Source organism: Oncorhynchus gorbuscha, linkage group LG03 (assembly GCF_021184085.1).
Source record: "Oncorhynchus gorbuscha isolate QuinsamMale2020 ecotype Even-year linkage group LG03, OgorEven_v1.0, whole genome shotgun sequence".
NCBI lineage: Eukaryota > Metazoa > Chordata > Actinopteri > Salmoniformes > Salmonidae > Oncorhynchus > Oncorhynchus gorbuscha.
Window position 1 is genome coordinate 87,958,277 of NC_060175.1, and position 27,811 is coordinate 87,986,087.

General features: G+C 42.3%; 2 protein-coding genes across 6 annotated transcripts; one reads left to right on the forward strand and one right to left on the reverse strand.

The window, feature by feature from the left end:
• Positions 1 to 1,677: 1,677 nt before the first annotated feature.
• On the reverse strand, positions 1,678 to 12,369 carry LOC124032152 (E3 ubiquitin-protein ligase NRDP1-like). Of its 3 annotated transcripts, XR_006838217.1 has the most exons (8): positions 12,173 to 12,369; positions 6,535 to 6,610; positions 6,155 to 6,270; positions 5,697 to 5,968; positions 5,358 to 5,493; positions 3,424 to 3,527; positions 2,724 to 3,190; positions 1,678 to 2,170 (listed from the first exon to the last, which is right to left on the reverse strand). XR_006838217.1 is itself a non-coding variant. In XM_046344302.1 (7 exons), the coding sequence occupies exons 3-7, from the start codon at positions 6,242 to 6,244 to the stop codon at positions 2,836 to 2,838; spliced, it is 957 nt and encodes a 318-aa protein (XP_046200258.1). In that variant the 5' UTR covers positions 6,245 to 6,270; positions 6,544 to 6,610; positions 12,173 to 12,369; the 3' UTR covers positions 1,678 to 2,835. The 3 variants fall into 3 exon arrangements, 2 of the variants coding, with proteins under 2 accessions (XP_046200258.1, XP_046200257.1); XM_046344302.1 differs by having other exon boundaries at positions 1,678 to 3,190; positions 6,544 to 6,610; XM_046344301.1 differs by having other exon boundaries at positions 1,678 to 3,190.
• Positions 12,370 to 14,292: 1,923 nt separating this feature from the next.
• Positions 14,293 to 27,785, forward strand: LOC124032154 (zinc transporter ZIP10-like). Of its 3 annotated transcripts, none has more exons than XM_046344307.1 (11): positions 14,293 to 14,404; positions 14,536 to 14,585; positions 14,785 to 14,979; positions 17,463 to 17,716; positions 18,614 to 18,803; positions 19,122 to 19,299; positions 19,487 to 19,656; positions 19,817 to 19,945; positions 24,616 to 24,904; positions 25,570 to 25,760; positions 26,875 to 27,785. In XM_046344307.1, the coding sequence occupies exons 3-11, from the start codon at positions 14,797 to 14,799 to the stop codon at positions 27,022 to 27,024; spliced, it is 1,734 nt and encodes a 577-aa protein (XP_046200263.1). In that variant the 5' UTR covers positions 14,293 to 14,404; positions 14,536 to 14,585; positions 14,785 to 14,796; the 3' UTR covers positions 27,025 to 27,785. The 3 variants fall into 3 exon arrangements, with proteins under 3 accessions (XP_046200263.1, XP_046200261.1, XP_046200260.1); XM_046344305.1 differs by lacking the exon at positions 14,293 to 14,404 and having other exon boundaries at positions 14,428 to 14,585; positions 17,463 to 17,561; positions 17,634 to 17,716; XM_046344304.1 differs by lacking the exon at positions 14,293 to 14,404 and having other exon boundaries at positions 14,429 to 14,585.
• The last annotated feature ends 26 nt before the right edge of the window (positions 27,786 to 27,811 follow it).

A 27,811-nucleotide genomic window follows, 5' to 3' on the forward strand; every position in this document is an offset into this window, starting at 1 on the left:
TAAAAAAAAGAAGCAAAGCACCGCCTCGAACTGTCATCTGCGGGCACTTTGACTAACGCGGGGATGTAGTCTACATTGGGCTTGCCCCATTTATCCCAGTCTACTCTAGTATATGGATGTGCGTTCTTCTCTTATCATTTATGTGCCCTAGGCTATAATAGAGCAGCGATGGACAAATTCAGTTGCAATCGATAGGACATTTTTCCTACATTTGATTTTCAATGCACTGTGAGCCTATAGCGAACTACAGTACATTTTCCGCCAAGAAGTCTGGACCAGTTTCGCCTCGTTCACACGGATAGGGTTATTGATTTTTGGTACACCAGAGGTACATTCATTTTCAATGGAACGCTGCGTTTGCCTTACAGCATTGAGTTGCAGAGGCAGTTGCAGTGCGCTCTATATAGTGCAAACTTTGGATGTATCTCACTGTATGCGCAGACGGCTTGACAGAATTGGTAGCAGGTGACTGATGAACTTTTGTTATACACATATCTAGATGATGCTGCGTGCCATTTTGCGAAACAACACTGTCGGTGTGATCAAGGCGTTTGGCACAGGTGGGTGTGCTATGTAAAAGAAATAGCAAGCCTCGATCACACCTACAGTGTATTGCGCAAAATGGTCACGCAGCATCATCTGGATAGTGTGCAACAAAAGTTCAACATTCACCTTCTGCTACCATTTCTGTCAAGCCATCTACACATACAGTGTAACGAATAACGCCTCGATCACAGACAGCTTTTTGCATTTTGGTGCACCAAAAGTACATTCATTTCTAATTGAACACTGCACGCGATCTAATTGAACGCAGTTGCAGTGCGTTCTCTGTGGTGCTTACATTGGATTTATCGAAAGTATGCGTCAAACTGTAGACCGCTTGACAGAAATGGTAGTAAGAAGGGGAATGTTGAACTTTTATTGCACACTTATCCAGGTGCTGCTGCTCACCATTTTGCGCATAACACCGTCGGTGTGATCAAGGCGTAAGTTCGAGAAATCCAATGTATGGACCACACAGAACGCACTATAAAAGCCGCTGCAGTCAAACGTAACTGGTTTAACAAAATGCAATGACACGGTCAGTGTGCTCGAGACATTAGGCCTATGAGCTCCCAACTGCTTTGTTACATTAGTAGCCTATATTATGAAACATCTATAGATAATCGAACGTGTGTTGAGGCAATGATGGACTGACAGTAGCCTAATTATTGATTCTGACCCTTTGATGGTGTGAATTTGAGGTTGAATCACTGAACAAACAGTTGTGCATTGTAAAATCCAGTCCAACAGTACAATTATTGGCATACAAGTAAAAAGGTGTCTCAACCCATTAGATCATTTAATACCAGATGATGAACCAGAGGATTTTCAGGCACAATAACAAAAGCATGCCTTTGGCAAATCGTATGATATTCCAACCATTCACAAAGGGAAAGATTTAAAAGGAAAGGCGTCAATAGAGTGTGGGCTGCTGGCAAGAGCTCACTAGACACTGCTGCTGTAGACATGCACAATGTCTGACCATGTGGGTGTTTGTGTGGGTGGACAGAGAGAGCATTGCCAGATAGGCTGCAGCTTAGAGTGCTAATCATCAGAAATCATGATGTATAGAGGCCCTGCATGTAGGAATGACTCAATGGCATAAGAAAAAAGCCATGCAGTACTCTACCATGATGACAATCAAGATCACAATTTTATTTTTTTACTTCATCTTTACCCCACAGCACAAAAGATAAAAGGACACAAAATGACAAAACTCAATCCAAATGTATCTCATTATGGTGACACTAACGAAGTAGCATTGAAGTTAGATTTCCACATGGTTGTTTTCGACTGCATGTCTTTAGATCAAGTCCATTGTCACTCTATCAATCAGTAATTCAAAGCTTTTAGATAAAATAGTTTGGTAAAAATAAGAAATTGTCAATTAATATCAACACAAACAAGCATCAACCATTTATAAAAATAAAACAGGTAAAACTACACAATGTTACATTCCAATGGTTTAACGTCAATTGGCCCAACTTCATGTTCACTAAGTACAACGGAAGCAATGAACAATGAGCTTCAATTTTCTAAAATGACAAATGTATTTACATAACACAAAAAGCATCTTCAAGCATCCTGCTTCTGGTGTGGAGATCCCGCCCCAGCAGGTCTTCAAAATCTATAAATAAAATGCATGGCACAACAAAAATGTAATAAACGAGAAGCAAAACATCATGGCTTACAACTGTCATGACATGATTAGGAAAAAACAATGCTGAAGTGAGCAGAATGTCCAGAGCAGCATTCTTAAACACATGGATACCAACTGACAAAATCCACAGTCTAATTAGTGTATAACAAGAATAGCTTGAGAATGTGTATATATTTTTTCAATATAATATTTGTATTTACATGATTTTTTTTATATGAATTAATTTACATAGTACAAGGTGTAGGATGGGGGGAACCAGAGAAGCCTAGGAGATCAGGCATAGCTTTTATTATGCGACTCTCAAACATTCCATCTTAGAATATTCTGGGTATTATCAGTTAAGTTCTCTTTTTCCAGGTGTATTTGAAATGTCCTTTTAAGGCAAAGATATTAAATAAGCTCATATGTAAGTAATACTCTTCTGTTCATTTTAGGAGCCATTGATCTTTTCATTTCCCCTACAACTGCTTATCTTTAGAGACAAAAACTGACATATCAACTGTCATTAAGAAATAATTACCATATATTTTTTAGAGATGAGTAATAACTCAAGAATCAAAATGTCCGGTTTGCACTCCTCTCTGCCATGCTAGACCCCCCTGCTCCTAGTGTTGGGTTATTATAAGATCTACTTATAGGATCTCCTCCACTCCATGGGCAAAGATCATGACCAGGCCAGGCTCTAGGATCATGTCCTCCCCCATGTGTTGGTTCTCACAGGCCATCACCACCACCGCCTGTTTCCCAGGGATCCGCTTGGCCACGTAGTTTTCATAGTAGCGCCGGTTCATCTGCCGCGTCTCCAGCGTGGCCAGGCCCTGCGGCCAGTTCCTTTCGTGGGCATTCTCAATCAACTCGTTAATGATGGACAGTGGACAGCCGCTGTCGATGAGCGAACGCTTGATCACCGCCTGGAGAACTGCATCTGGCGTGGAGATCATCCCGCCCCAGCGCGTCACCCGCACAGGTTGGAGGGAGTTGACCCATCTGTTGGGCAGGTCAGGAACAGGTGAGATGTGGAATAGGATCTTTAGCTCTAAAGCACTGTGACAACAGGCTAATGTAAAAAGGGCTTATTAAATTAGATTTTTAAAGTGAGTTTGAATGATTGTAGCAGTCAAACAATATCCAACATAATAGACTTGAGGCTGAAATCAAGTGCTAAAACTCCTGAAAATATTCTAGAGGAGAGGGCCAAAGGGACAGGAGAGTAAACTCACTCCAGGATCTCGTTGTACTCAATGCTCTCCTCCAGGTTCTGCATGTTGGGGTTTGCACTGCGTATTGCTCTCATGTTTGCTTTTAGCAGCTGGATGTCCCGTTTCTGACAATGGAAGAAACACACACACACCAGATCCCTGAACATTGAGGAACAGAGCACTAATGGATTTGCATACAGGTATATCACAGGAGGTTGGTGGAGCCTTAATTGGGGAGGACGGGCTCACAATAATGGTTGGAGCAGAATGCTATCAAATACACTGCTCAAAAAAATAAACACTAAAATAACACATCCTAGATCTGAATGAATGAAATATTCTTATTAAATACTTTTTTCTTTACATAGTTGAATGTGCTGACAACAATCACACAAAAATGATAAATGGAAATCAAATGTATCAACCCATGGAGGTCTGGATTTGGAGTTACACTCAAAATTAAAGTGGAAAACCACACTACAGGCTGATCCAACTTTGATGTAATGTCCTTAAAACAAGTCAAAATGAGGCTCAATAGTGTGTGTGGCCTCCACGTGCCTGTATGACCTCCCTACAACGCCTGAGCATGCTCCTGATGAGGTGGCGGATGGTCTCCTGAGGGATCTCCTCCCAGACCTGGACTAAAGCATCCGCCAACTCCTGGACAGTCTGTGGTGCAACGTGGCATTGGTGGATGGAGCGAGACATGATGATGTGCTCAATTGGATTCAGGTCTGGGGAACGGGCGGGCCAGTCCATAGCATCAATGCCTTCCTCTTGCAGGAACTGCTGACACACTCCAGCCACATGAGGTCTAGCATTGTCTTGCATTAGGAGGAACCCAGGGCCAACCGCACCAGCATATGGTCTCACAAGGGGTCTGAGGATCTCATCTCGGTACCTAATGGCAGTCAGGCTACCTCTGGCAAGCACATGGAGGGCTGTGCGGCCCCCCAAAGAAATGCCATCCCACACCATGACTGACCCATCGCCAAACTGGAGGATGTTGCAGGCAGCAGAACGTTCTCCAAGGCATCTCCAGACTCTGTCATGTCTGTCACATGTGCTCAGTGTGAACATGCTTTCATCTGTGAAGAGCACAGGGCACCAGTGGTGAATTTGCCAATCTTGGTGTTCTCTGGCAAATGCCAAACGTCCTGCACGCTGTTGGGCAGTAAGCACAATCCCCACCTGTGGACGTCGGGCCTTCATACCACACTCATGGAGTCTGTTTCTGACCGTTTGAGCAGACACATGCACATTTGTGACCTGCTGGAGGTCATGTTGCAGGGCTCTGGCAGTGCTCCTCCTGCTCCTCCTTGGACAAAGGCGGAGGTAGCGGTCCTGCTGCTGGGTTGTTGCCCTCCTACGGCCTTCTCCACGTCGCCTGATGTATTGGCCTGACTCCTGGTAGCGCTTCTATGCTCTGGACACTACACTGACAGACACAGCAAACCTTCTTGCCACAGCTCGCATTGATGTGCCATCCTGGATGAGCTGCACTACCTGAGCCACTTGTGTGGGTAGTAGACTCCGTCTCATGCTACCACTAGAGTGAAAGTACCGCCAGCATTCAAAAGTGACCAAAACATCAGCCAGGAAGCATAGGAACTGAGAAGTGGTCTGTGGTCACCACCTGCAGAACCACTTCTTTATTGGGGGTGTCTTGCTAATTGCCTATAATTTCCACCTGATGTCTATTCAATTTGCACAACAGCATGTGAAATGTATTGTCAATCAGTGTTGCTTCCTAAGTGGACAGTTTGATTTCACAGAAGTGTGATTGACTTAGAGTTACATTGTTGTTTAAGTGTTCCCTTTATTTTTTGGAACAGTGTACATCAAACACATGGTTTCCATACCATTCCATTCATGCCGTTCCAGCCATTTATGAGCCGTTCTCCCCTCAGCAGCCTCTACTGGGGTATATGTAACGTGAGAGTGTGTATGCTTACTTGTTCCCCCAGCTGGTGTTTGTGCTCTGCAGCATTTTTCTCTAGTTCAGAGATCTTGGTCTGCTGCTGCTGTACCACACCACGTAAGTGCTTGATGCAGTTGTGGTTGCACATCTCATCTTTCGGCATCTCCAGCCTGCGGCAAAATTGTGACATTATGAAATTAAAGCCACTACGTCACTCTAGAGACCACTACAATACTAAATAATAAAAACAAGACCAGGTAATGTCACATTCTGCAGTGGTGGTGCGGCATCCCCAGCAACTCAAAAGTCACAGCCATGTTTTCCCATTCTGTCTGGTCTACTCTAATGTGTAATGTGCTTTAATGTCACCTACCCACAGCCCTCCTCACAGTTGACAGGTCTTTTGGGGTTGTGCTCGCAGTCCTTCAGGTGAGACTGTAGTTGATCTAGCCGCAGTGTGGCTGGGCAGCCGAAGCCAGCGTTGTCACAAGCGATTTGGAGTTTGGAGAGCATGTTGCGCATGATGCGGGGCACAGGCCGGAGGTGAGCCAGTGTCACCACGCTGCGGTCCACAGGACAGATCTGCTGCTGGTTGAACCACTGGGTGATGCAGGCGTTGCAGAAGGCATGCTCACAGTGTGGGGCCTAGACATAGGAGAAAAAGGAGCGGAGATGGGAAAAGGGAAGATGGGAAAATAAGTATATTGTTTGAAATCGGTGAAAGGTCTATATTAAGAACTCAGTGACAACCTGTCTAAATAAAGGATAAATAAAATAAGTCCTTGTAATAGATCTGGTCCAGAGGTATAGGAGGTATAGTAGGCCATTAACCTGCACTGGCTCCTCCAGTACCATGCTGCAGATGGGACACAGCAGGTCTTCATCCACCTCCCCTTGGAACCTGGTGACGTCGTACCCCATGGCACATCACTGATACACACCAATTTCTGCAGAATACAAGGCTAGGTGAGTCAATGCCTGGAGAAAATCCATCTCACCAATGTAAACCTGTCCAGGAGTGTTTATGGAATATCTGCAGAAGAAATGCAGCAAAATGAACATACCCACTTTATCCTGTGCAATTAACATAACTTCAAGGTCAAGCCTTGTTACCATATTAAACAACTTCAGCTATATCGTCATCCTAAACCATTTGGAGTGGCTCAAGCCAGTAGCTTAGTGAGTGAACAAAAGAAAAGCAGTAGTGGTACCTCACTCACAAATGGTCCTCATTTCTCCTATTCAGCAGGACTGTTAAAGGTCACATGGAGTGGTTTGGATGGCACACTGTATGGAGAGACAGACTCAATCAGACACATAGCTAAGTCTAACTGGGAAGCACATTTCCAGGCATTTACTACATTTACTGGACCTTACTTACTGACTATATTGTCCCCATGGGGAAATTTTGTTGCAGTGTCATGTACACGTTTAACGTGGTGTTTAAATACAAAAACAATTGGCAATACAACTTTCATAAGTCATATACCAATAAAACATTTTAAAAAAAAAATAAATAAAAAAAAGACTAGCCTGCGGGCCTTACTGAGTCGATAGGTATATTAGCCCGAGCTATTTAGGAGGGATATCACACCTGGCACAAATTAATGTCTAGTTCTGTTTTTCCTGCTGAGGGGTGCCCTATACCTGCGCCCAGAGGGGAGTAGTTCAAAGTCTGGGTACAGGGGGTGGCTTGGGTCTTATGACAATTACACAGTCATTAGGCCTACACAATATCCTTGGGATTAATCATGACATGCATCTTCGCAACAAAGCCTCCTTCACGCACGCCACCAAACTTACCCTAGTAAAACTGACTATCCTACCGATCCTAGACGATGTCCTCTACAAAATAGCTTCCAATATTCTACTCAGCAAACTGGATGCAGTCTAACAGTGCCATCCGTTTTGTTACCAAAGCCCCTTATACCACCCACCACTGCGAACTGTATGCTCTAGTCGGCTGGCCCTCGGTACATATTCGTCGCCAGACCCACTTGCTCCAGGTCATCTATAAGTCTATGCTAGGTAAAGCTCCGCCTTATCTCAGCTCACTGGTCACGATAACAACACCCACCCGTAGCACGTGCTCCAGCAGGTACAGTGGGGCAAAAAAAGTATTTAGTCAGCCACCAATTGTGCAGGTTCTCCCACTTAAAAAGATGAGAGGCCTGTAATTTATCATAGGAACACTTCAACTATGACAGACAAAATGAGAAGAAAAAAAATCCAGAAAATCACATTGTAGGATTTTTAATGAATTTATTTGCAAATTATGGTGGAAAATAAGTATTTGGTCAATAACAAAAGTTTCTCAATACTTTTATATACCCTTTGTTGGCAATGACAGAGGTCAAACGTTTTGTGTAAGTCTTCACAAGATTTTCACACACTGTTGCTGGTATTTTGGCCCATTCCTCCATGCAGATCTCCTCTAGAGCAGTGATGTTTTGGGGCTGTTGCTGGGCAACAGACTTTAAACTCCCTCCAAAGATTTTCTATGGGGTTGAGATCTGGAGACTGGCTAGGCCACTCCAGGACCTTGAAATGCTTCTTACGAAGCCACTCCTTCGTTGCCCGGGCGGTGTGTTTGGGATCATTGTCATGCTGAAAGACCCAGCCACATTTCATCTTCAATGCCCTTGCTGATGGAAGGAGGTTTTCACTCAAAATCTCACGGTACATGACCCCATTCATTCTTTCCTTTACATGGATCAGTCGTCCTGGTCCCTTTGCAGAGAAACAGCCCCAAAGCATGATGTTTCCACCCCCATGCTTCACAGTGGGTATGGTGTTCTTTGGATGCAACTCAGCATTCTTTGTCCTCCAAACACGACGAGTTGAGTTTTTACCAAAAAGTTATATTTTGGTTTCATCTGACCATATGACATTCTCCCAATCTTCTTCTGGATCATCCAAATGCTCTCTAGAAAACTTCAGACAGGCCTGGACATGTACTGGCTTAAGCAGGGGGACACGTCTGGCACTGCAGGAATTGAGTCCCTGGCGGCGTAATGTGTTACTGATGGTAGGCTTTGTTACTTTGGTCCCAGCTCTCTGCAGGTCATTCACTAGGTCCCCCCGTGTGGTTCTGGGATTTTTGCTCACCGTTCTTGTGATCATTTTGACCCCACGGGGTGAGATCTTGCGTGGAGCCCCAGATCGAGGGAGATTATCAGTGGTCTTGTGTGTCTTCCATTTCCTAATAATTGCTCCCACAGTTGATTTCTTCAAACCAAGCTGCTTACCTATTGCAGATTCAGTCTTCCCAGCCTGGTGCAGGTCTACAATTTTGTTTCTGGTGTCCTTTGACAGCTCTTTGGTCTTGGCCATAGTGGAGTTTGGAGTGTGACTGTTTGAGGTTGTGGACAGATGTCTTTTGTACTGATAACAAGTTCAAACAGGTGCCATTAATACAGGTAACGAGTGGAGGACAAATGAGCCTCTTAAAGAAGAAGTTACAGGTCTGTGAGAGCCAGAAATCTTGCTTGTTTGTAGGTGACCAAATACTTATTTTCCACCATAATTTGCAAATAAATTAATTAAAAACCTACAATGTGATTTTCTGGATTTTTTTCCCTCATTTTGTCTGTCATAGTTGAAGTGTACGTATGATGAATATTACAGGCCTCATCTTTTTAAGTGGGAGAACTTGCACAATTGGTGGCTGACTAAATACTTTTTTGCCCCACTGTATATCTCACTGGTCATCCCCAAAGCCAACACCTCCTTTGACTGCCGTTCCTTCCAGTTCTCTGCTGCCAGTGACTGGAACGAATTGTAAAAATCGCTGAAGCTGGAGACTTATATTTCCCTCACTAACTTTAAACCTCAGCTATCTGAGCAGCTAACCGATCGCTGCAGCTGTACATAGTCCATCTGTAAATAGCCCACCCAATCTACCTACCTCATCCCCATATTGTTTTTATTTACTTTTCTGCTCTTTTGCACATCAGTATCTCTACTTGCACATCATCATCTGCTCATGTATCACTCCAGTGTTAATCTGCAAATTGTAAATATTTTGCTACTATGGCCTATTTATTGCCTATCTCCTCACGCCATTTGCACACACTGCATATAGACTTTCTTTTTTTCTATTGTGTTATTGACTGTACACTTGTTTATTGCATGTGTAACTCTGTTGTTGCTTGTGTCGCACTGCTTTGCTTTATCTTGGCCAAGTCGCAGTTGTAAATGAGAACTTGTTCAACTAGCTTACCTGGTTAAATAAAGGTAAAATAAAAAAATTATTATGCTTCTCAGCCCAGGCACAGTGCAGGTACACACATCTGTAATAATGTCACCTGAAGTGCATGACAATGAAATCAATTATTGGTAGATCAGCTGTAAAATAAGTGGGGCACCGCGATAACATCTAGCTAGTATCTAAATATATGGTCTTTCTGGCATACTGACGATGATGAAACAGGGCATCAGCGTAGTTCGATCTGACTATGGTTTATCTTCTCAAGTGGTGGTTGAAAGTTGAAAGTATGTGGACACCCCTTCAAATGAATGGATTTGGCTATTTTGGGGCGGCAGGGTAACCTAGTGGTTAGAGTGTTGGACCGAAAGGTTGCAAGTTCAAATCCCCGAGCTGACAAGGTACAAATCTGTCGTTCTGCCCCTGAACAGGCAGTTAACCCACTGTTCCCCGGTAGGCCGTCATTGAAAATAAGAATTTGTTCTTAACTGACTTGCCTAGTTAAATAAAGGTAAAATACATTTTAAAAAATTAGCCACCTGTTGCTGACAGGTGTATAAAATCGAGCACACAGCCATGCAATCTCAATAGACAAACATTGGCAGTAGAATGGCATTACTGAAGAGCTCAGTGACTTTCAACGTGGCACTGTTATAGGATGCCACCTTTCCAACAAGTCAGTTGGTCAAATTTCTGCCCTGCTAGAGCTACCCAGGTCAACTGTAAGTGCTGTTATTGTGAAGTGGAAACGTCTAGGAGCAACAACGGCTCAGCCGTGAAGTGGTAGGCCACACAAGCTCACAGAACGGGACAGAGTGCTGAAGTGCGTAAAAATGGTCTGTCCTCAGTTGGAACACTCATTACTGAGTTCCAAACTGCCTCTGGAAGTAACATCAGCACAATAACTGTTCGTCAGGAGCTTCATGAAATGGGTTTCTATGGCCACACAGAAGCCACAAGCCTAAGATCACCATACCAAGCATCGCAATGCCAAGCATCAGCTGGAGTGGTGTAAAGCTCACCGCCAATGGATTTTAGAGCAGTGGAAACCTGTTCTCTGGAGTGATGAATCATGCTTCACCATCTGGTAGTCTGACAGACAAATCTGGGTTTGGCGGATGCATAGTGCCAAATGCATAGTGCCAACTGTAAAGTTCTGTGGAGGAGGAATAATGGTCTGGGGCTGTTTTATGGTTTGGGCTAGGCCCCTTAGTTCCAGTGAGGGGAAATCTTAACGCTACTGCGTTATTTTCAGTAATGTTATGTACAATGACATCCTAGACAATTCTTTGCTTCCAACTTTGTGGCAACAGTTTAGGGAAGGCCCTTTCCTGTTTCAGCATGACTATGCCCCCATGCACAAAGCGAGGTCCATACAGAAATGGTTCGTCGAGATCTGTGTGGAAGAACTTGACTGGCCTGCACAGAGCCCTGACCTTAACCCCAATGAACACTTTTGTGATTAATTGGTACGCCGACTGCGAGCCAGGCCTAATCGCCCAACCTCACTAATGCTCTTGTGGCTGAATGGAAGCAAGTCCCCACAGCAATGTTCTAACATCTAGTTGACATCCTTCCCAGAAGAGTGGAAGCTGTTACAGCAGCAAAGGGGGGGGGGGCAACTCTATATTAATGACCATGATTTTGGAATGAGATGTTCAATGAACAGGTGTCCACATACTTTTGGTAATGTAGTGTGGCTACCGGGGCTGCAGGGTAGCCTAGTGGTTAGAGCGTTGGACTAGTAACCGAAAGGTTGCAAGTTCGAATCCGAGCTGACAAGGTACAAATCTGTCGTTCTGCCCCTGAACAAGCAGTTAACCCACTGTTCCTAGGCAGTTAACCCACTGTTCCTAGGCCGTCATTGAAAATAAGAATTTGTTCTTAACTGACTTGCCTAGTAAAATAAAGGTTAAATAAAATATATGATAGACTGTAGTTTAAATCCAATTAGGCTGTTCATTAGGCTATTATGTTTTCCTAGATACAGGTGAAGACTGATCAAGGTATGTGGGGAAAGCTAGAACGACAGAACTATAATATTAGATTGAAAAACTATTTCCTAATGGTAGATTAAAATGACAATATTTCTGAAATTGAGAATCTGTTTTACACCCTTGCTGTCTAATCTTTATGCCAACTGTGTAGCCTCCCATTATATGGGTGGAAGCTCGTGTTATTCAAGCTGACCAGTGACCTATTTTCAGTAACGTTATGGCAGTGGGGTGGGTTTGAGGAGTGGTTAAAAAGAGATCCTTTTCGCATATCTAGCTATCTGATATTACTGGGCATTTTACAGACTGTGATAGCCAGCTCTAGCTAGCTAATGTTAGTTGGTTAGCAATATAACGTCAGCCACTACTAGATATACGAATGCACTGCAGCTTAAATATATTTTTGTTTTACTAGCTAGCTGCTAGTTAGTTAGCAAGTTGACACCAAGGAGTCAACATTCGTTTTTTTGTTTAGAAAATAGCTAACGTTAAACCCAACTAGCTAGTTAATGCTGGCTACCTAGCTAGCACTGCAGCTGACTAGCTAACATTAGCTAGCCAACTGTTGTTGACTTGCTAGCTATATCAGACTGTAACCATTAAAAAAATATATATATATAATAATCTGTGATCGGAATGAAAACTTACGTGTTTGAGGCACAAGCAAAATTGCTGCGACAATTTCACACCTCTCTGCTAACTAGGTATAGTAGCTAGTTTAGCAAGCAAGCCACTCCTACATCTCCTCGCGGTGCTATGCAACCAGAGCTTGGGGGTGTCCGAAATTATTGAAATCTATTTATATTAAAACATTTAGGATAAAAAGATTGTCTTTCGTTTTTCTGATGACATACTTGGGGGGGGGTCACAATTTTTTTTTTCAGCTTTGGAAACGGGCTCTCAAGTTTGGGGCCATTCGGGGGGGGCTCCATTTTCCTGTGTAAGTGGCAGACTCCTAGAGTCCTCTGGGAGATTACACACAGGGGGACCACTCACTGTCCTCTTTTTTTTGTTCAGGGTGTCACTGCCTCTTGTGGGGTCAAGACAACCATCATCTTTTGGCTCCCAAAGGCCATCGATGAACCAGCCAGGAGAGGGTGTCTTCTTCTCGAATGAGGTTTTAACGTAGGTTGGCATCCAATAAATGCTGCATTACCGCCACCTACTAGACTGGAGTAAAACTCAATTATACTTTGCTTGAAAAAAACCCCGAAAAAAAATCAAACCTACCATCGAAAAGAAATACACGTTAAAAAAAATGTATGCCATGCCGAACAACCTGAAAGGATGGGACACCACCACTTAACACACCCTGTAACTCTTCTGACATCAAATCTCGCACACCCCAATACCTCTCTGCAGCTGTTCCAACGTTCCATCCCTGCAGTACAGTTGATAACCATTACTGTAAATGCCAAAAATCCAATCTTACTGAAACATATATTACTTGTTTTATCTCTCTGTACTGGTTCATATCTACTACTCACACCACTCCTCTCAGGATCCACCCCCCTTGACCCATCCTCCTCTACTTTCTTCACTGCCTCAGCATGTGACAACTTCTACTCTAACCCTGGAAACATCAACCTTACCTCTCTCACACAGGACATTTTTGATCCCCAGCCCCATGGGCACTCCTATAATTAACACATACCACTAATTTCCCCAATGCTACACATTCCTTTGTCCTTCTGCACACTTCTCAAACCTAGGAACCTCCCTTCTACAGACTGCCGCCACATGCCCATAAGCTTGACACCTGTAACAACGTAATGTATTCGGCACAAAAGATTGTACAGGATGACATATTTCCTAACATCACTTTGTCGGGCAAAGACTCAACATCAAAATGCAAAAGAACAGACAATGACTGTTCTGTTTCACCAGTCACGCCACCCTGTCTGCGTCACATCAAATGACGAGCATCACTTCAAATGACGAGCATCACAAACACAGAGAATCTTCCCCTTCACTTGGTCAGCTTTCAGTTGGTACCTCTCTCTCTCTCAGGCCTCCTCTGCTTCTTTTCCTTCCATTCCTCCTCCAAATTCCAAGTATTAGTCTCCTTAGGATAATACTGCACTTCCCCTGACGTACATATTGTTCTTGCCTTCTCAAGGGACGCCATTTAACCGGCTGTCACAATCTCCATACAATCAGCACAAACACCTCGGGATGTATCGCTCAACAGTGCATCCCACTTATAAAGCCCAGGAGAGGGTGTGGTGGCTCTGGGGTTCAAGAGTTCTCTTCTTTGGACTTCTGTTAAAATCAGACGCATAATCTATTATCCCATTAGGCCCACTCATCCCTCTCTTTCATGAATGATTGTGAGATATTACTACTTACCTGTAATGTATTCTTCAACATTTAAAAGGGGCAATCTGTGGTTGAAACCATAAGAAAAGGGTCACCCCACCTCTGTTCTGGTAAAAAGCTGAGCTGCGGGCCTAGAGACATGTAACCACTCTCAAATTAATAGACAGAGCAATGGATGCAAGGACTGCCCAGCCAATAAATCAAGGTTATAGTTCTAAGTATGTTTTAAGCATGTGCAGTGTTTGTTTGCATGTACAATGTTTACAAACATTGGAGTAACAAGCATAGCAACTGCAGCTTGCCCCTTTAAAGTGATAACAATTTGCATAGGGTATGCCTATCACAAGAAAGGTTGAGAATTCAGCTAATTATTATTTTTGTGGATATTCATTCAATTCAACCCTTTTTAGGCTACATTGTTAGATCCTCCAACTATTATTATACTGGTTGAAGATGTTGCAGTAACCCAGTTATTGCAACAACTCTGTTCCAGGACATGGTTATTAAGAACACTTCTCACGTGCCTTGAGCAGGGCAAACCATCCTGCTGTATTGGAAAAGGTAGGTCAATTGCCTTGAGTAATGCTTTGCGGCCTGGCCTCCCTTATCTGTTTCGTGACTCAGTTAACGTGTAGTTATAATATTAACACAGAAAACCAAAAGACAATAACCCCAGGCTCTTCAACCCTCAGATCAGCAGGGCAAGAGAAGATGTAGTTCAGGACTGGGAAAAACAACCCGTGTGAGTAGCCTGTAGGCATAAAAAATATGTACGATTTTGTTGTTTCGCGGACTGTATAAAGTTTGGCAATTTTGTAGTGTTTCGCTGCGTGTTACAATTTGACAGACTAAATGATAAACAAACTGGAAGCATTAAGAAGTTGAGATTGTTCACGGTACGTGACTTTTGAATAAACTTGCCTCCATATTGCTTTCTGCAGTTAATTTCTAGGATGTCACCTCTACTGACGCTCGCAGTATTTGTCTGTCTGCCTCTGCTGGAGTTCGGGACAAGGGCTCGACCATCTCTCAGTAGCACAGTGGAAACGCCATCGAATACGACAGACAGGATATCAAATGGAAGCCGACAAGAGGTATCAACAGCCGAACATTTAGACGAGGCTTTTGAGGAGCAGGTGAGAATATTATGGAAGGCCGTCTATGCCATTACAGTTTTGCACATTTTTCAAATTTGATCATTCCGAATATTTCGAGAGTGCTCTTCTCGACGATTTGATGGCCTGATAAATCCTACCCCCTCTAACCTATGTGAACTTTCCTCCACATCTAAATGTGATGAGTTTACGGCATATTTCAGAGACAAGATAACCAACATTAGGCTTAGTATCAGACTTGATTAAAGTTTTATTTGTGCCCTAGCCTGCCAGGTAAAGGCACTATGGATTTATTTTCCCTGGTTGACACAGACATGCTCAGGAAAGTGATTTCACAATTTCACTCTTAAACTTTCCTTCTCGATCCAAGCCCCCCCCTTTTCAAAACCGTTTTTAATTGCATATCTGAAGAAGTGAAAGCTATTGTTAACCACTCCTTGTTCACAGGCACTTGTTCCCCACTGCACAAAACTTATATGGTGAAATGCCTTCTGAAGACATGTATTCTAGATTCTTCAGTTTTTAGAAATTTTCAGCCAATCTCCAAACTTCCATTCGTCAGCAAAATTCGGGATAAATTGATTTTCAAACCGTTAAATTATGATTATTTTTAAATGCCAACTGTATAAAAAAATCCAATCTGGTTATCATGCCCACCACAACACATAAATAGTGGTAAATGATCTTAGAGCCAACACAGACACCAAACAGCTCTCTGTCCTAGTACTCTTGGATTTAAATGCTGCATTCAACACTGTTGAACATGATGCCCTTCTGGACAGACTGGAGAGGTGGGTTAGCCAATTTCTAAATTGGTTTAGGACCTTTTTAACTGGTCTAGATTTTTTGTCACCCTTCGTGAAAATAACTCAGAGAAAATACATATCACACGTTCCACAATGTTTGATTTTTGGTCTGGTGCTGTTCAGTTGATATGTGTTACTCCTTGACAGCGTTATTAGAAAGCACAACATAGATTTTCACTGCTACGCAGATGATACACAACTTTAAAATTTCTGAGTCACCAGAGGATTTTAGCTCAATCATTTAGACTGTATTAGTGATTTAAATACTTGGATGGCTCACAATTTCCTCCAGATAAATTTTTAATTTTAATTTTTAATTTGACCTTTTTAACTAGGCAAGTCAGTTAAGAACAAATTCTTACTTTCAATGACGGCCTAGGAACAGTGGGTTAAACTGCCTGTTCAGGGGCAGAACGACAGATTTGTACCTTGTCAGCTCGGGGGTTTGAACTTGAAACCTTCCGGTTACTACTAGTCCAACACTCTAACCACTAGGCTACCCAGCCAAGACAAGGCCTAGGTACTTACTGTTGGAGCCAAAGCACAGAGATAATCTGGCCGCACATTTTAATTCACGGGCGATAAAGATAAAACACCAACTAAAAAACGTAGGTGTTGTTTTAGATTCTGAACTAAACTTCAAATCACACATTAGGAATGTGACCATAATAGCTTTTTACCATCTGAAGAACATTGCCAAGGTGCGGCCGTTTCTTTCTCAGGCTGATACAGAGACTCAATGCTATTATTACAAGCAGGCTTGACTACTGTAATGCTCTCCTGTCTGGTCTACCCAAGAAAGCCATTGATCAACTGTAAAACATACACAATGCTGCAGCACGGGTATTGACCAAGACCAGACAGAGAGCACACATTACACCGGGTTTAAGGTCTCTGCACTGGCTGCCTGTGAGTTTGAGATGATTCAATTGGTTTTTAAATCAATCCACGTTTGTGCACCCCCAATACATGTCAGACATGCTTTTAAGTTATGTACCCGGTAGGTCCCTCAGGTCCTCTGGCACTTAACTATCCTGAAGCCTAAGACCAAGAGACATGGAGAGGCAGCCTTAAGTTATTACGCCCCCAGCTTCTGGAATAGCTTGCCAGGGAACCTGAAGGGGGCCTAAACTGTGGACATATTTGAAAGTGGGTGCTTTTTATTCGTTCAGGTTTTGTGACTTTTGTTTTTCTTATGTTTGTTGTTTAGTAAATATTTTAGCTTTTATTTTCATTGTTAACTTTTTTCCTGTGGCATTCCATGTTAAATGTGCTGTATAAATAAAGATTTATTTTTATATTCTCCGGGCATCTCAAATATCTGAATTTGGCCTCAATATATCAGTGATACAACTTAATTTCACAGCGACATTGTGGATATCATAGTTGTTAAGGTTACAACTTAAACTTTCAGGAGAGACACTGATGTCAACAAGACACTAAACCTAAATTGCATCAGTAAAAAGGGGTTGCACTAAATTGCATCAGTTGAAAATTAGCTGGCTGGCTAAAACTGTCACTTTTACAGTAATATTCATTAATGTGCACTATCCCTGTAAAACAAAATTGAATAAAGTAAAAATAGAAAGTAGCCTAGCTATTATAAGTCTCATAATGGCAGTGTTTTAACACTAATGATTATCCTTCTTGCCGACAATTTCAGCTGACAATTTACTCTTGTCAATACCCTTTTTCCAGGTCTACTACTTGCACCGTCTGTTCCATCAGTATGGAGACAACGGGACCTTGAACTATAAGGGCCTTCAGATGTTACTGGGCAGCCTGGGACTAGGACAGGTCAGTGTGTTGGAGATCAGCCACCAAGGGTTGAGGCACAACCATAACACTCTGACACCCCCTCACCCACAGTCTCATGACCATGAAGATCAGGAAACGGACACCCCCAGTCCTAGTAGGCCTATTCAACCACCCCCCTCTGTAAAAGCATCCAGGTGAGACAGATATGGCAACTGATTTGATTCCATGATTGTTAGAGATGTGCAAAATACAGTGCCTTCAGAATGTATTCACACCCCTTGACTTTTTCCACATTTAAAATTGATTAGTTGATTTTTTTTTGGTCACTGGCCTACATACTGTACAATACCCCATAATGTCAAAGTGGAATGTTTTTTACATTTTTAATTTTAACTAATTAATACAAAATGAAAGCTGAAATGTCTCGAGTCAAAAAGTATTCAACCCCTGTGTTGTGACAAGCCTAAATAAGTTCAGGAGTAAAACATTTGCTGAATGAGACACTTAAGTTGCATGGACTCGGTTGTGCAAAAATATTGTTTAGCATGATTTTTGTACCCCACATATACAATTATCTGTAAGGTCCCTAAGTTGAGCAGTGAAATGAAAACTTGTTCTCAACTAAATAAAGGTGAAATAAACATTTGAACACAGATTCAACCACAAAGACCAGGGTGGTTTTCCAATGCTTCAACAAAGAGGGGCACCTATTGGTAGATGGGTAAGGGTAAAAAAACAGACTTTGAATATCCCTTTGAGCATGATGACGTTATTAATTACACTTTGGATGGTGTGACAATACACCGAGTCTCTACAAAGATACAGGTGTCCTTCCTAACTCAGTTTCCAGAGAGGAAGGAAACCGCTCAGGGATTTCACCATATGGTGACTTTAAAACGGTTACAGAGTTTAATTGCTGTGATAGGAGAACTGAGGATGGATCAAGGGGTGTGAATACTTTCTGAAGGCACTGTATGTAGCCGCTTTTGAAATACTGAGGTTTTGGCATTCCTAGTGTTCATTAAGCTATGAATAGTTACACAATGACACCTGAATAAACTGTGCTGCCTTTTCTCAACGCCCTCTGAAAGAACTCCACAGCCTGGGATATCAGGGCCCGCTGGATCTGGGTCTGAAGAGGGCAGCGCATTATCCTCTGATCATGTGATTAAAGAAGAAATTCTTCTATGGTCATCCACTATTGCACACTCTATTTCTGTCCAAGGAATGTTTGACTCCCTTGTGTCAAATCACCCCACTACGAGGCATCTTCATGGGAACGTGAGTAGTCAATAAAAAAATGTTGATCTGGCTAATGTTTTGTGCCAAATGCACAATGTTAACAACTGAATTCTGCTTACTGTTCTTGGCTAAATGTCATCCTCTCAGGTGATGGTTTTTATTCAAAATTGTTAAGATAAGGAGGAAGTTAAAGGAAAATGGTGTTCTGTTGTACATGCCTGGCCAATGAATGTTTTGGGTCCCTTTTGTCATAATAAACCACTCTTAGAGTTAATGAGAGAATCCACTATCAAAACATTCCCCATACAATAAACAGTTTCTGTGGACAGTGATGACTTTTAACCCTTTCCTTTTCAGTGTCTGAACGTTACTCAGCTGTTGTGGAATTTCGGTCTGGAAAAGGCATCCCACATCACTCCTGCCCACTTCACCCTCCTGTGCCCAGCTCTGCTGTACCAGATTGAGAGTGGCGTGTGTCTACGCCACCCAGAAACCCATGGTGCGGAGTCAGAAAGGAGTGTGACTTTCCTCAAAGGTGCATTAATGAAACTACCAGCTATGACAGGAAATTATTTATCGATATAGTATGTTTTAAAACTCGTTGCATAACTTTACATTTATGACACCTAAACTTCACATAACCCTGGAAACTACAATACCCTATTGACCAAGCAGAATGAATACAACATCTAAATGAATACAATATATTGTTTGTTTTGCAGCTCTGGGATGGAGCTCCTTGGCTCTGGTTGTGATCAGCCTGCCGTCTCTGCTGGCTCTGAGCCTGGTACCCCTCCTGCCACCCGCCCGCCTCCGTTCCTTCCTCTGCCCAATGACAGCCCTGGCTGTGGGGACGTTGTGTGGAGATGCCTTGCTGCATCTCCTGCCTCACGTAAGTACCCATCCAAACTGTCAAACACTATATAAATACCAGTGCTGCTGTCTCTGTTTAGTCATGGAGGGTGAATTTGTCAAATCTATTAGTAAATGTTTTAAGGTAAAACCTGTTGCTGATAGTGAAAACCGTGTCTTGTTGTATCTGTGTCCTGCAGGCCAAGACTGGGCCACACTCAAACCACTCTGAAGAACAGGACTCTATTCTGAAGGGCCTTTGCGTGCTGGGAGGTTGCTACCTCCTTTTCATCTTTGAGAGCCTTCTAGGACTGAAGACCCATTACAAGGTTAGCTGGATTAAGATAATAAAGGGGCGAGTTTAATGCTGTTGTCACTGTTTTATAATACACTGTGCATAGTATATTGAACAAAAATATAAATGCAACAATTTTAAAGATTTAGCTGAGTTAGTCAATTGAAATAAATTCATTGGGCCCTAATCCATGGATGGGTGGGCCTGGGAGGGCGTAGGTCCACCCATGTTGGAGCCATGCTGACCCACTGAGGAGCTAGGCCCAGCGCCTAGCCAAACTCGACTAAGTGAACCGAACGAATGTGCTCACATATCCCCTTTAAAAGACATTAGCTAGAAAAGTGGCAATGGTATTGTTTGTCCATCTTGAGATGCCGTAGCCAGTATACACTTCCTCATAAATCAGAATTAATCTAAGATAAGAAATCTGTCATTCATTTTTACATTTTTGCAGAGATCTTAGTTGCGCAATTTTTTAATCTCACCAAGATGTGTTGTGCAGTATTTTTCAAGTCAATTTTTTTGCATTAATACTTGCCGTCTGTTGTTGAACGACAACAAACACTTAATTGAAGAATCCCTACTGTTGACCAATCGCCGACAAAGGAGTGTAGTTCGGCTTCTGAGTGTAGTTCGACTTCGGCTTCTGATCTTTGGCTTGTCTCAAGAATGTTTTTGTGTGTGCACAAAAAGCCCCCAAAAAACCCTGCCGAAGACCAAAACAAACAAACACATAATATATGCCCAAACTGTTTCGGATGGGAAGCATGAGGACGCCTTTAGGCCCTATTCTCACTGAGATATGAAGACGTCTGAGGAGCAGGGGTGGCGAAAGAGAATTCTACTTTTCAATTCACATTACATCCTTGCCTAACATTTTGTTGTAGCTGACCACATTACATCCTTGCCTAACATTTTGTTGTAGCTGACCACATTACATCCTTGCCTAACATTTTGTTGTAGCTGGTCATATTACATCCTTGCCTAACATTTTGTTGTAGCTGGCCACATTACATCCTTGCCTAACATTTTGTTGTAGCTGGTCACATTACATCCTTGCCTAACATTTTGTTGTAGCTGGTCATATTACATCCTTGCCTAACATTTTGTTGTGGCTGGCCACATTACATCCTTGCCTAACATTTTGTTGTGGCTGGCCACATTACATCCTTGCCTAACATTTTGTTGTGGCTGGCCACATTACATCCTTGCCTAACATTTTGTTGTAGCTGGCCACATTACATCTTGCCTAACATTTTGTTGTGGCTGGCCACATTACATCTTGCCTAACATTTTGTTGTGGCTGGCCACATTACATCTTGCCTAACATTTTGTTGTGGCTGGCCACATTACATCCTTGCCTAACATTTTGTTGCAGCTGGCCACATGACATTCTTGGTCCGCAGCTCAAATTGACCTTAAATATTTCTGTAGCCAGTAAGCACAAACTATTCAACAATGATAGAAACATTTCTTCTAAAACACAATACATTATTGAATAACGCAACCAAACCATATTATACTCTTGAATAATGCAACATTTTACAAGCATGTATCTGCAGACAATTCATGTTATTTTCTTATCTGTAGGCTCCACTCATTAAATGTTCTTCAAGACATAAGCACAGAGTTGCTGTAACAGCATGTCTTCAAGTGACAGCATATCGAAAAAAAAATGAGTGATTAAACCTCTAATACGAATATGAAGGTACATTAGGCCTACCTTACAACAAAGCAGGCTTCATCATGCAAATCATTACATGAGGTAAAAGCAAATTGCGACAAAGTGGGTATAAGTGAATTCACTGCGAGGAGCTGTTTTACATGGAAGTCCATAAACTCCACAAAATAAAAAAAATAAAATGCCTCGTGATTTGTCAACGTGCACAATTAGTCTGTTCTTCAGTCTGATCAGCAGTAGCCTACTGATAACAACTGCAGCTTCAGGTAGCCTAGAGAAGCCTATGCGATCTGATCCCATTTGGGCTTGGCCAGGAGAAAATAATTTTTTTTATAGCCTCAGCTTTGTATTTATAGCCTAAAATAGGTCCATTTTATTTGTATTCTGAGAAAATGTGAATTTGATAAAATTTGGGTCATGTTCACACTTCGGGTGGCTAGGCTACTCAGGCCTTTTTAATAAAACATTACTGACTGGAATTAATCAATCAGCACAATAGTGATGACATACTCATAGTATCTTTTTCATTACAGATGCAAAGGCCTACACGATGCAACCAGCCATACAGCGAGCTCGGCACTGTTCTTTTTTTTGTGTTGTCCAATCGTAGTTCTCTGTGTAAGGGGTTTTAAAGTTGTCATCCTCCCTAGGGCCAGAAGTTATGTGACGTGATTAGAAAATGATCTGGTCCCATTTATAGCCCATGTGAAACTGCTTTTTATGTATTTTTTTTTTTTTACAGCTGATTTATTACTATGTCATACACTACAACTAGAGTCCCAGTGTTGGTTAGGTTAGCCTACTACCAGATCGGGGAAAACTCTGGGCCCCAGGAAAACAATCCCCCCCCCCCCCACTCTAGGACCTGTGGTGCTTACTTGTTTTTGATCCCCATTAGCTTTTGCAGAAGCAGCAGCTACTCTTCCTGGGGTTCACACAAAACATGGCAAGTAACAAAACACTGATACACTGAGAGAAGGAAAGTCACACAAACTAAAAATTCAACAATCTACAACAAAATGTATACAAACAATACAACAAAGTGTCTGTGTGTGCACCACCTCTGAAATCACCACACAATGCTACAAATGAAAAAAACGTATCCTATTTGTACTATCTACATTTCTACATTTGTATGATCTTCCATAGTTTTATGTAGCTCAGTGCATATAGCTGACAGCTACTGTGAAAATATCAGAATATAACAGGCTGTTACTGCAATTTCAGGTAAAAATCTATCTAAAATATGAGGAAAATGTCTACATTTCAGCTGTTTCAAAAACATTGCTCTGCTATTTACATTTATACCGTAGGCGTGTTGGTTCAACAAGACAATTGTGTTTACATTGCTCTGCTTCAAGGGGCCAACTGTCGGGGGAGTGTTGTGCACTAGAGGTAGTGGTTGACACGTAGCAAGTTTACATTTTAATATGTGTAGCCGACGGTATTTTTACAAGAAGTGTGAAGAGGTTCTATATAGTCTTTGTTAGGAAAGCAGGGTGGATTGTTTGGTCTTGTAGTTTAGTTTATTAATTTGACCATTTAAAAAAAAAACAAGCACACATATAACTTGAAAAAGCCATACATGCACATGAATAAAATCATCTCGGAGGATCACACAAATTCTGGGACTTATTTCCATTGTGGTCCTCTTGAGACAAGCTGGCTAGACAAGATCCAACACAGTATGGCAGGGAAATAATAAAACAAAAACATAGAAGAACATCTATCTCATTGCAGTTACATCATTGGGGTTATTCATATGGGCACAGAAGACATCAAACGTATTTTTAAAGCTGCCCAGAGAGGATGTTTTTATGGGCAGAGGCAACTCATTTCATTCTGAGGCTCCAGTATACAAGAAAGTACATTTCCCAGCATTACTCCTGAACTTGTATTAGCACACATCAGCAACACTTGATCTGGTGCTGTGATTGTGTGCATCCCTAACACGAGGAAAGTAATCACTTAGATATCTGGACGCAGGACCATAAATACTCCTGTAAACCAAACCTAGTCTAACCTAGCCTCAACAGGCAGCCAGTTTAGTTCCTGAAAGCAGCTCCTGCCTATGCGAGCATGTGGACTCGCCTTCAATACTACCCTGATCAGCTTATTCTGGGCAATCTGGAGCTTCCCCTTCATAAGTTTAGATAAGCCCCCAAACCAGGAAGTACTAGCGTAGTCAAAATGGCATTGAATGAGGGCAGTAGCTAGCACTTTCATGGAGTCCTTATCAAGCAGCTTGGACTTTCTAGCCAAAAACCTAGTCCTGGCATTAACCTTCCCTAGCACTTTATTGGCCATGCTCACACCTCCCAAGATTCCATCAAGGATACATCCCAAGTAGCTAATAGAGGTTTTAGTAGTCAGCACCTCACCCCCTAACTCCACTCTGATTTCAGAAGACCTGCACAATTTAGGTCTGGATCCCAAAATAATTGCTTCAGTTTTCCCTAAGTGCAGAGATGTCTTGTCAAGCCATTTGCTAATGTTAATAAGCTCTGTGCTAAGTATGCTCTCCAACATTGTTTTACTTTTGTGAGACACCAGAAGTGTAGAGTCATCCTCATAAAGAAAAAGACTGCAAGAACAAGCATCTTTCATATCACTAAACAATAAAAACAGCAGAGGCCCAAGCACGCTCCCCTGCAGAATGCCACAATTCATTGGTTTTGCCTGAGACAGTGATCCATTAACCTCTACTACTTGCTCCCTTCCTGATAAATAGGACTTTACCCAGCCTAGAGGGATACTGCTTAACCCCAGTGCCTCCAGTTTGGAGATTAGGAGACAGTGGTTAACTGTATCAAATGCCTTCTGTAGGTCAAGCAGTACCATTCCACACATATTTCCCTCATCAATATCTTTCTTGATGAAGTCAGTCAAGTAAAGTAGACATGAATCAGGAGTATGTTTTTCTAAAACCCGACTGAAAATCATACATTAGACCCATTAGTATTCAGTTGTGAATGTTTCACTCATATGGACATTTTTTTTAATGCTCTTTCTTTTGTCATCAGAAGGCTAAGAGGAAGGAGCAGAACACCAGTATAGAGCTGTATCCAGAGAGGGAGCGTACTGCTCTGCAGAGTGGGACACAATCCTCTGAGCATGGTCACGGCCATTCACATGGTCCACCTTCCAAGGAGGAAGCTGGGATAGGAAGCTTGGTGTGGATGGTGGTTATGGGAGACGGAATCCACAACCTTACTGATGGTCTGGCAATTGGTGCAGCTTTTTCTCAGAGTCTGGCTGGAGGTCTCAGCACCACGATAGCGGTGTTCTGTCATGAGCTTCCTCACGAGCTAGGTATACAAGAAAACCTTCCCTTTCAACTGAGTGTACAAAACATTAAAAACAGCTTCTCTTTCCATGACAGACTGACCTGGTGAATCCAGGTTAAAGATATGATCACGTGTTAAATCCACTTCAATCAGTGTAGATGAAGGGGAGGAGACAGGTTAAAGAAGGATTTTTAAGCCTTGAGACAAATTGTGTTTGTGTGCCATTTGAGGGTGAATGGGCAAGACAAAAGATTGAAATGCCTTTGAACAAGTTATGGTAGTAAGTGCCAGGCGAACCAGTTTGAATATGTCAAGAACTGAAACACTGCTGGGATTTTCACTCAACAGTTTCCCGTGTGTATCAAGAATGTTCCACCACCAAAAGGACATCTAGTCAACTTGACCACTGTGGGAAGCATTGGAGTCAACATGGGCCATAATCCCTGTGGAACGCTTTTGACACCTTGTAGATTCCATGCGCTGTTGATTTTGAGGCTGTTCTGAGGGCGAAAAGAGGATGTAACTCAATATTAGGTTTGGCGTTCTTAGTGTTTTGTACACTCAGTATGTACTGTAGGCTACAAAGGTATAACGCATCATAAAATCCACGTTCAAATTTTCAGGTATACCTCTGATCTGTAATGTTCCATGGAGTATACGGTTCATTCAATGTGTTGACTGTCTGTGTAGGTGACCTGGCAGTGCTGCTAGGAGCAGGGTGGCCTGTTCGCCGACTAGTTCTCTTCAGTGCTGTTTCAGCCTTGCTGGGCTTCGTGGGACTGCTGACTGGCTCTGTCCTGGGCCACCAGTCTGCTCAGATCTCACCCTGGATCCTCACCCTCACCGCTGGGGTCTTCCTCTACGTGGCCCTTGCTGACATGGTGAGCCACTAGAGTGGATCGATTTCCACACGTACATTTTCACACTAAACACACTTTGACAACTGCTGATGTAAATAGGGCTTTATAAGTACCATTGATTTAATGATAATGTCAACCATAACCATACTGTGCTGGCTGATATCTTTTCACATTGTCCTTTCCAGCAGGGTGGATGTGTAAACAGGCCAGGGTCCGGTTTCCTTATAGCGATGAAACTTAGGCTTATGAGTGTTTTAACAATGCATCTTTCCTACAATGGCCGACGATGTAACATTTCCTAAAACGCCACGCAGAGAGAATGTTCGCTAAGTGTGGCATTTTGTTGATCGAAAGTAAGGCAGTGCTGGTCTCGGATCAGCTTTCTCCTTTAAAATCTTACCTTAACATTAGAATTATTCCACAATACTGACAATGTATCAACTCCTAGAGCGATATCACCTATGGCTTCAAATACTGAGGCGACTTATTCTAATGCTTATCCTACAACAGGGGTGTCAAATTCATTCCGTGGAGTCCTAGTGTATGCTGGTTTTTCTTTTTTCTTTTCAAATAAGACCTAGACAACCAGGTGAGGGGAGTTCCTTACTAATTAGTGACCTTAATTCATCAATCAAGTACAAGGGAGGAGCGAAAACCCGTAAACACTCTGCCCTCTTTGAAATGAGTTTGACACGTGCCCTATAATAATGCACAAAATCAAGATTTGGCCATTATTTTTGACAGTAGCCAAATGGCAAAATAGAACAAACATGTATTTAAATAAATGTCAGTATATAGGCCTATGTAGGCTATTTATCAGTTTTCATTTTAAACATTTTTATCCTTTGGGAATTTATCAGCGGTTAGAGACTGAGAATTAATATGTTTAGTGAAAATCTGTGTATAATGTGACAGTTGGGAAAAAACACATCTAACAGACCTTTTCTGAGTGGTCAGTAAATAATAAGCGCAATTTTAGTAACAAGTTTTGGTTAACAGCTTGGAGATTTAACCTCCTATGAAAGGTTCAAATGATGAACTTAGCCTTAAGATGCTTTTGGGAAACCAGGCCCAGCTCAGTACAACTCTGCTGGGCTCCGTGGTGTGAAAATGTCACATTCTCTCCCCTCAATAGTTACCTGAGATGCTTCATGGTGATCCTGGCCCGATGGGACCCTGGACTCGCTTCCTGCTACAGAACCTGGGCCTGTTGGCAGGGGGAGCCATCATGTTGTGTATCGCTTTGTTTGAGGACCATATCGCATTCAACCTGGGTGACATCTGACTCAATGGGAAGGATATGAGTGGATCAAATTCTAAACTACCTGAGGTTCAGATGGTGATTCAAACCCACTGGATTGGCTACTCTTAATTCAAAGTTCAAACGGCCAATATCAAGACCTCAAAGTAGACTTCATTTACAGTACTTTACTACTAAAGACCTGAAAAACATTATTTGAGATGACTTCAATTAAGCACCAGCTTCACTTTTAGAGCACTCTGAGGCACATTTACATTTTTAGTAATTTAGCAGACATTCTTATCCAGAGTGATTTACAGGAGCAAGTGCCTTACTCGATGGCAGACAGGTTTTTCCCCCCATCTAGTTGGCTTGGGGATTCGAACCATCAACCTTTCGGGTTACTGGCCCAAACGCTAGGCTACCTGCTGCCCTACTGACACAATTTGATGGTTAATGTAAACAACCCATGAGTCACTGGTCCTGCCGGGCAAGATGATTATCACATGGCCAAGAGAATGGCACTGTACTGCACACAATTTGCTTTCTTATTACCATGTTCTATGAAACTACATTCTCTTAATGTAGTGTGCAACTTGTTTTTTTCCTATATCATGAATGTATTTTTATGGGAATGGGAAAAAAAAATCTAGTCAATTATTTCAGAATGTTTTGCATGGGTTGAACCACACTAGCAGGAAGTACAAAACATGTAGATTTTCAATATGTACTTTTTGTTTTTTAAAATCTTGAATACTGAATAACCATGTCAAATTCACCAATAAAGGAGTCCCTTTTATATCTGACCATGACTCCAGAGCACTTCTCACTA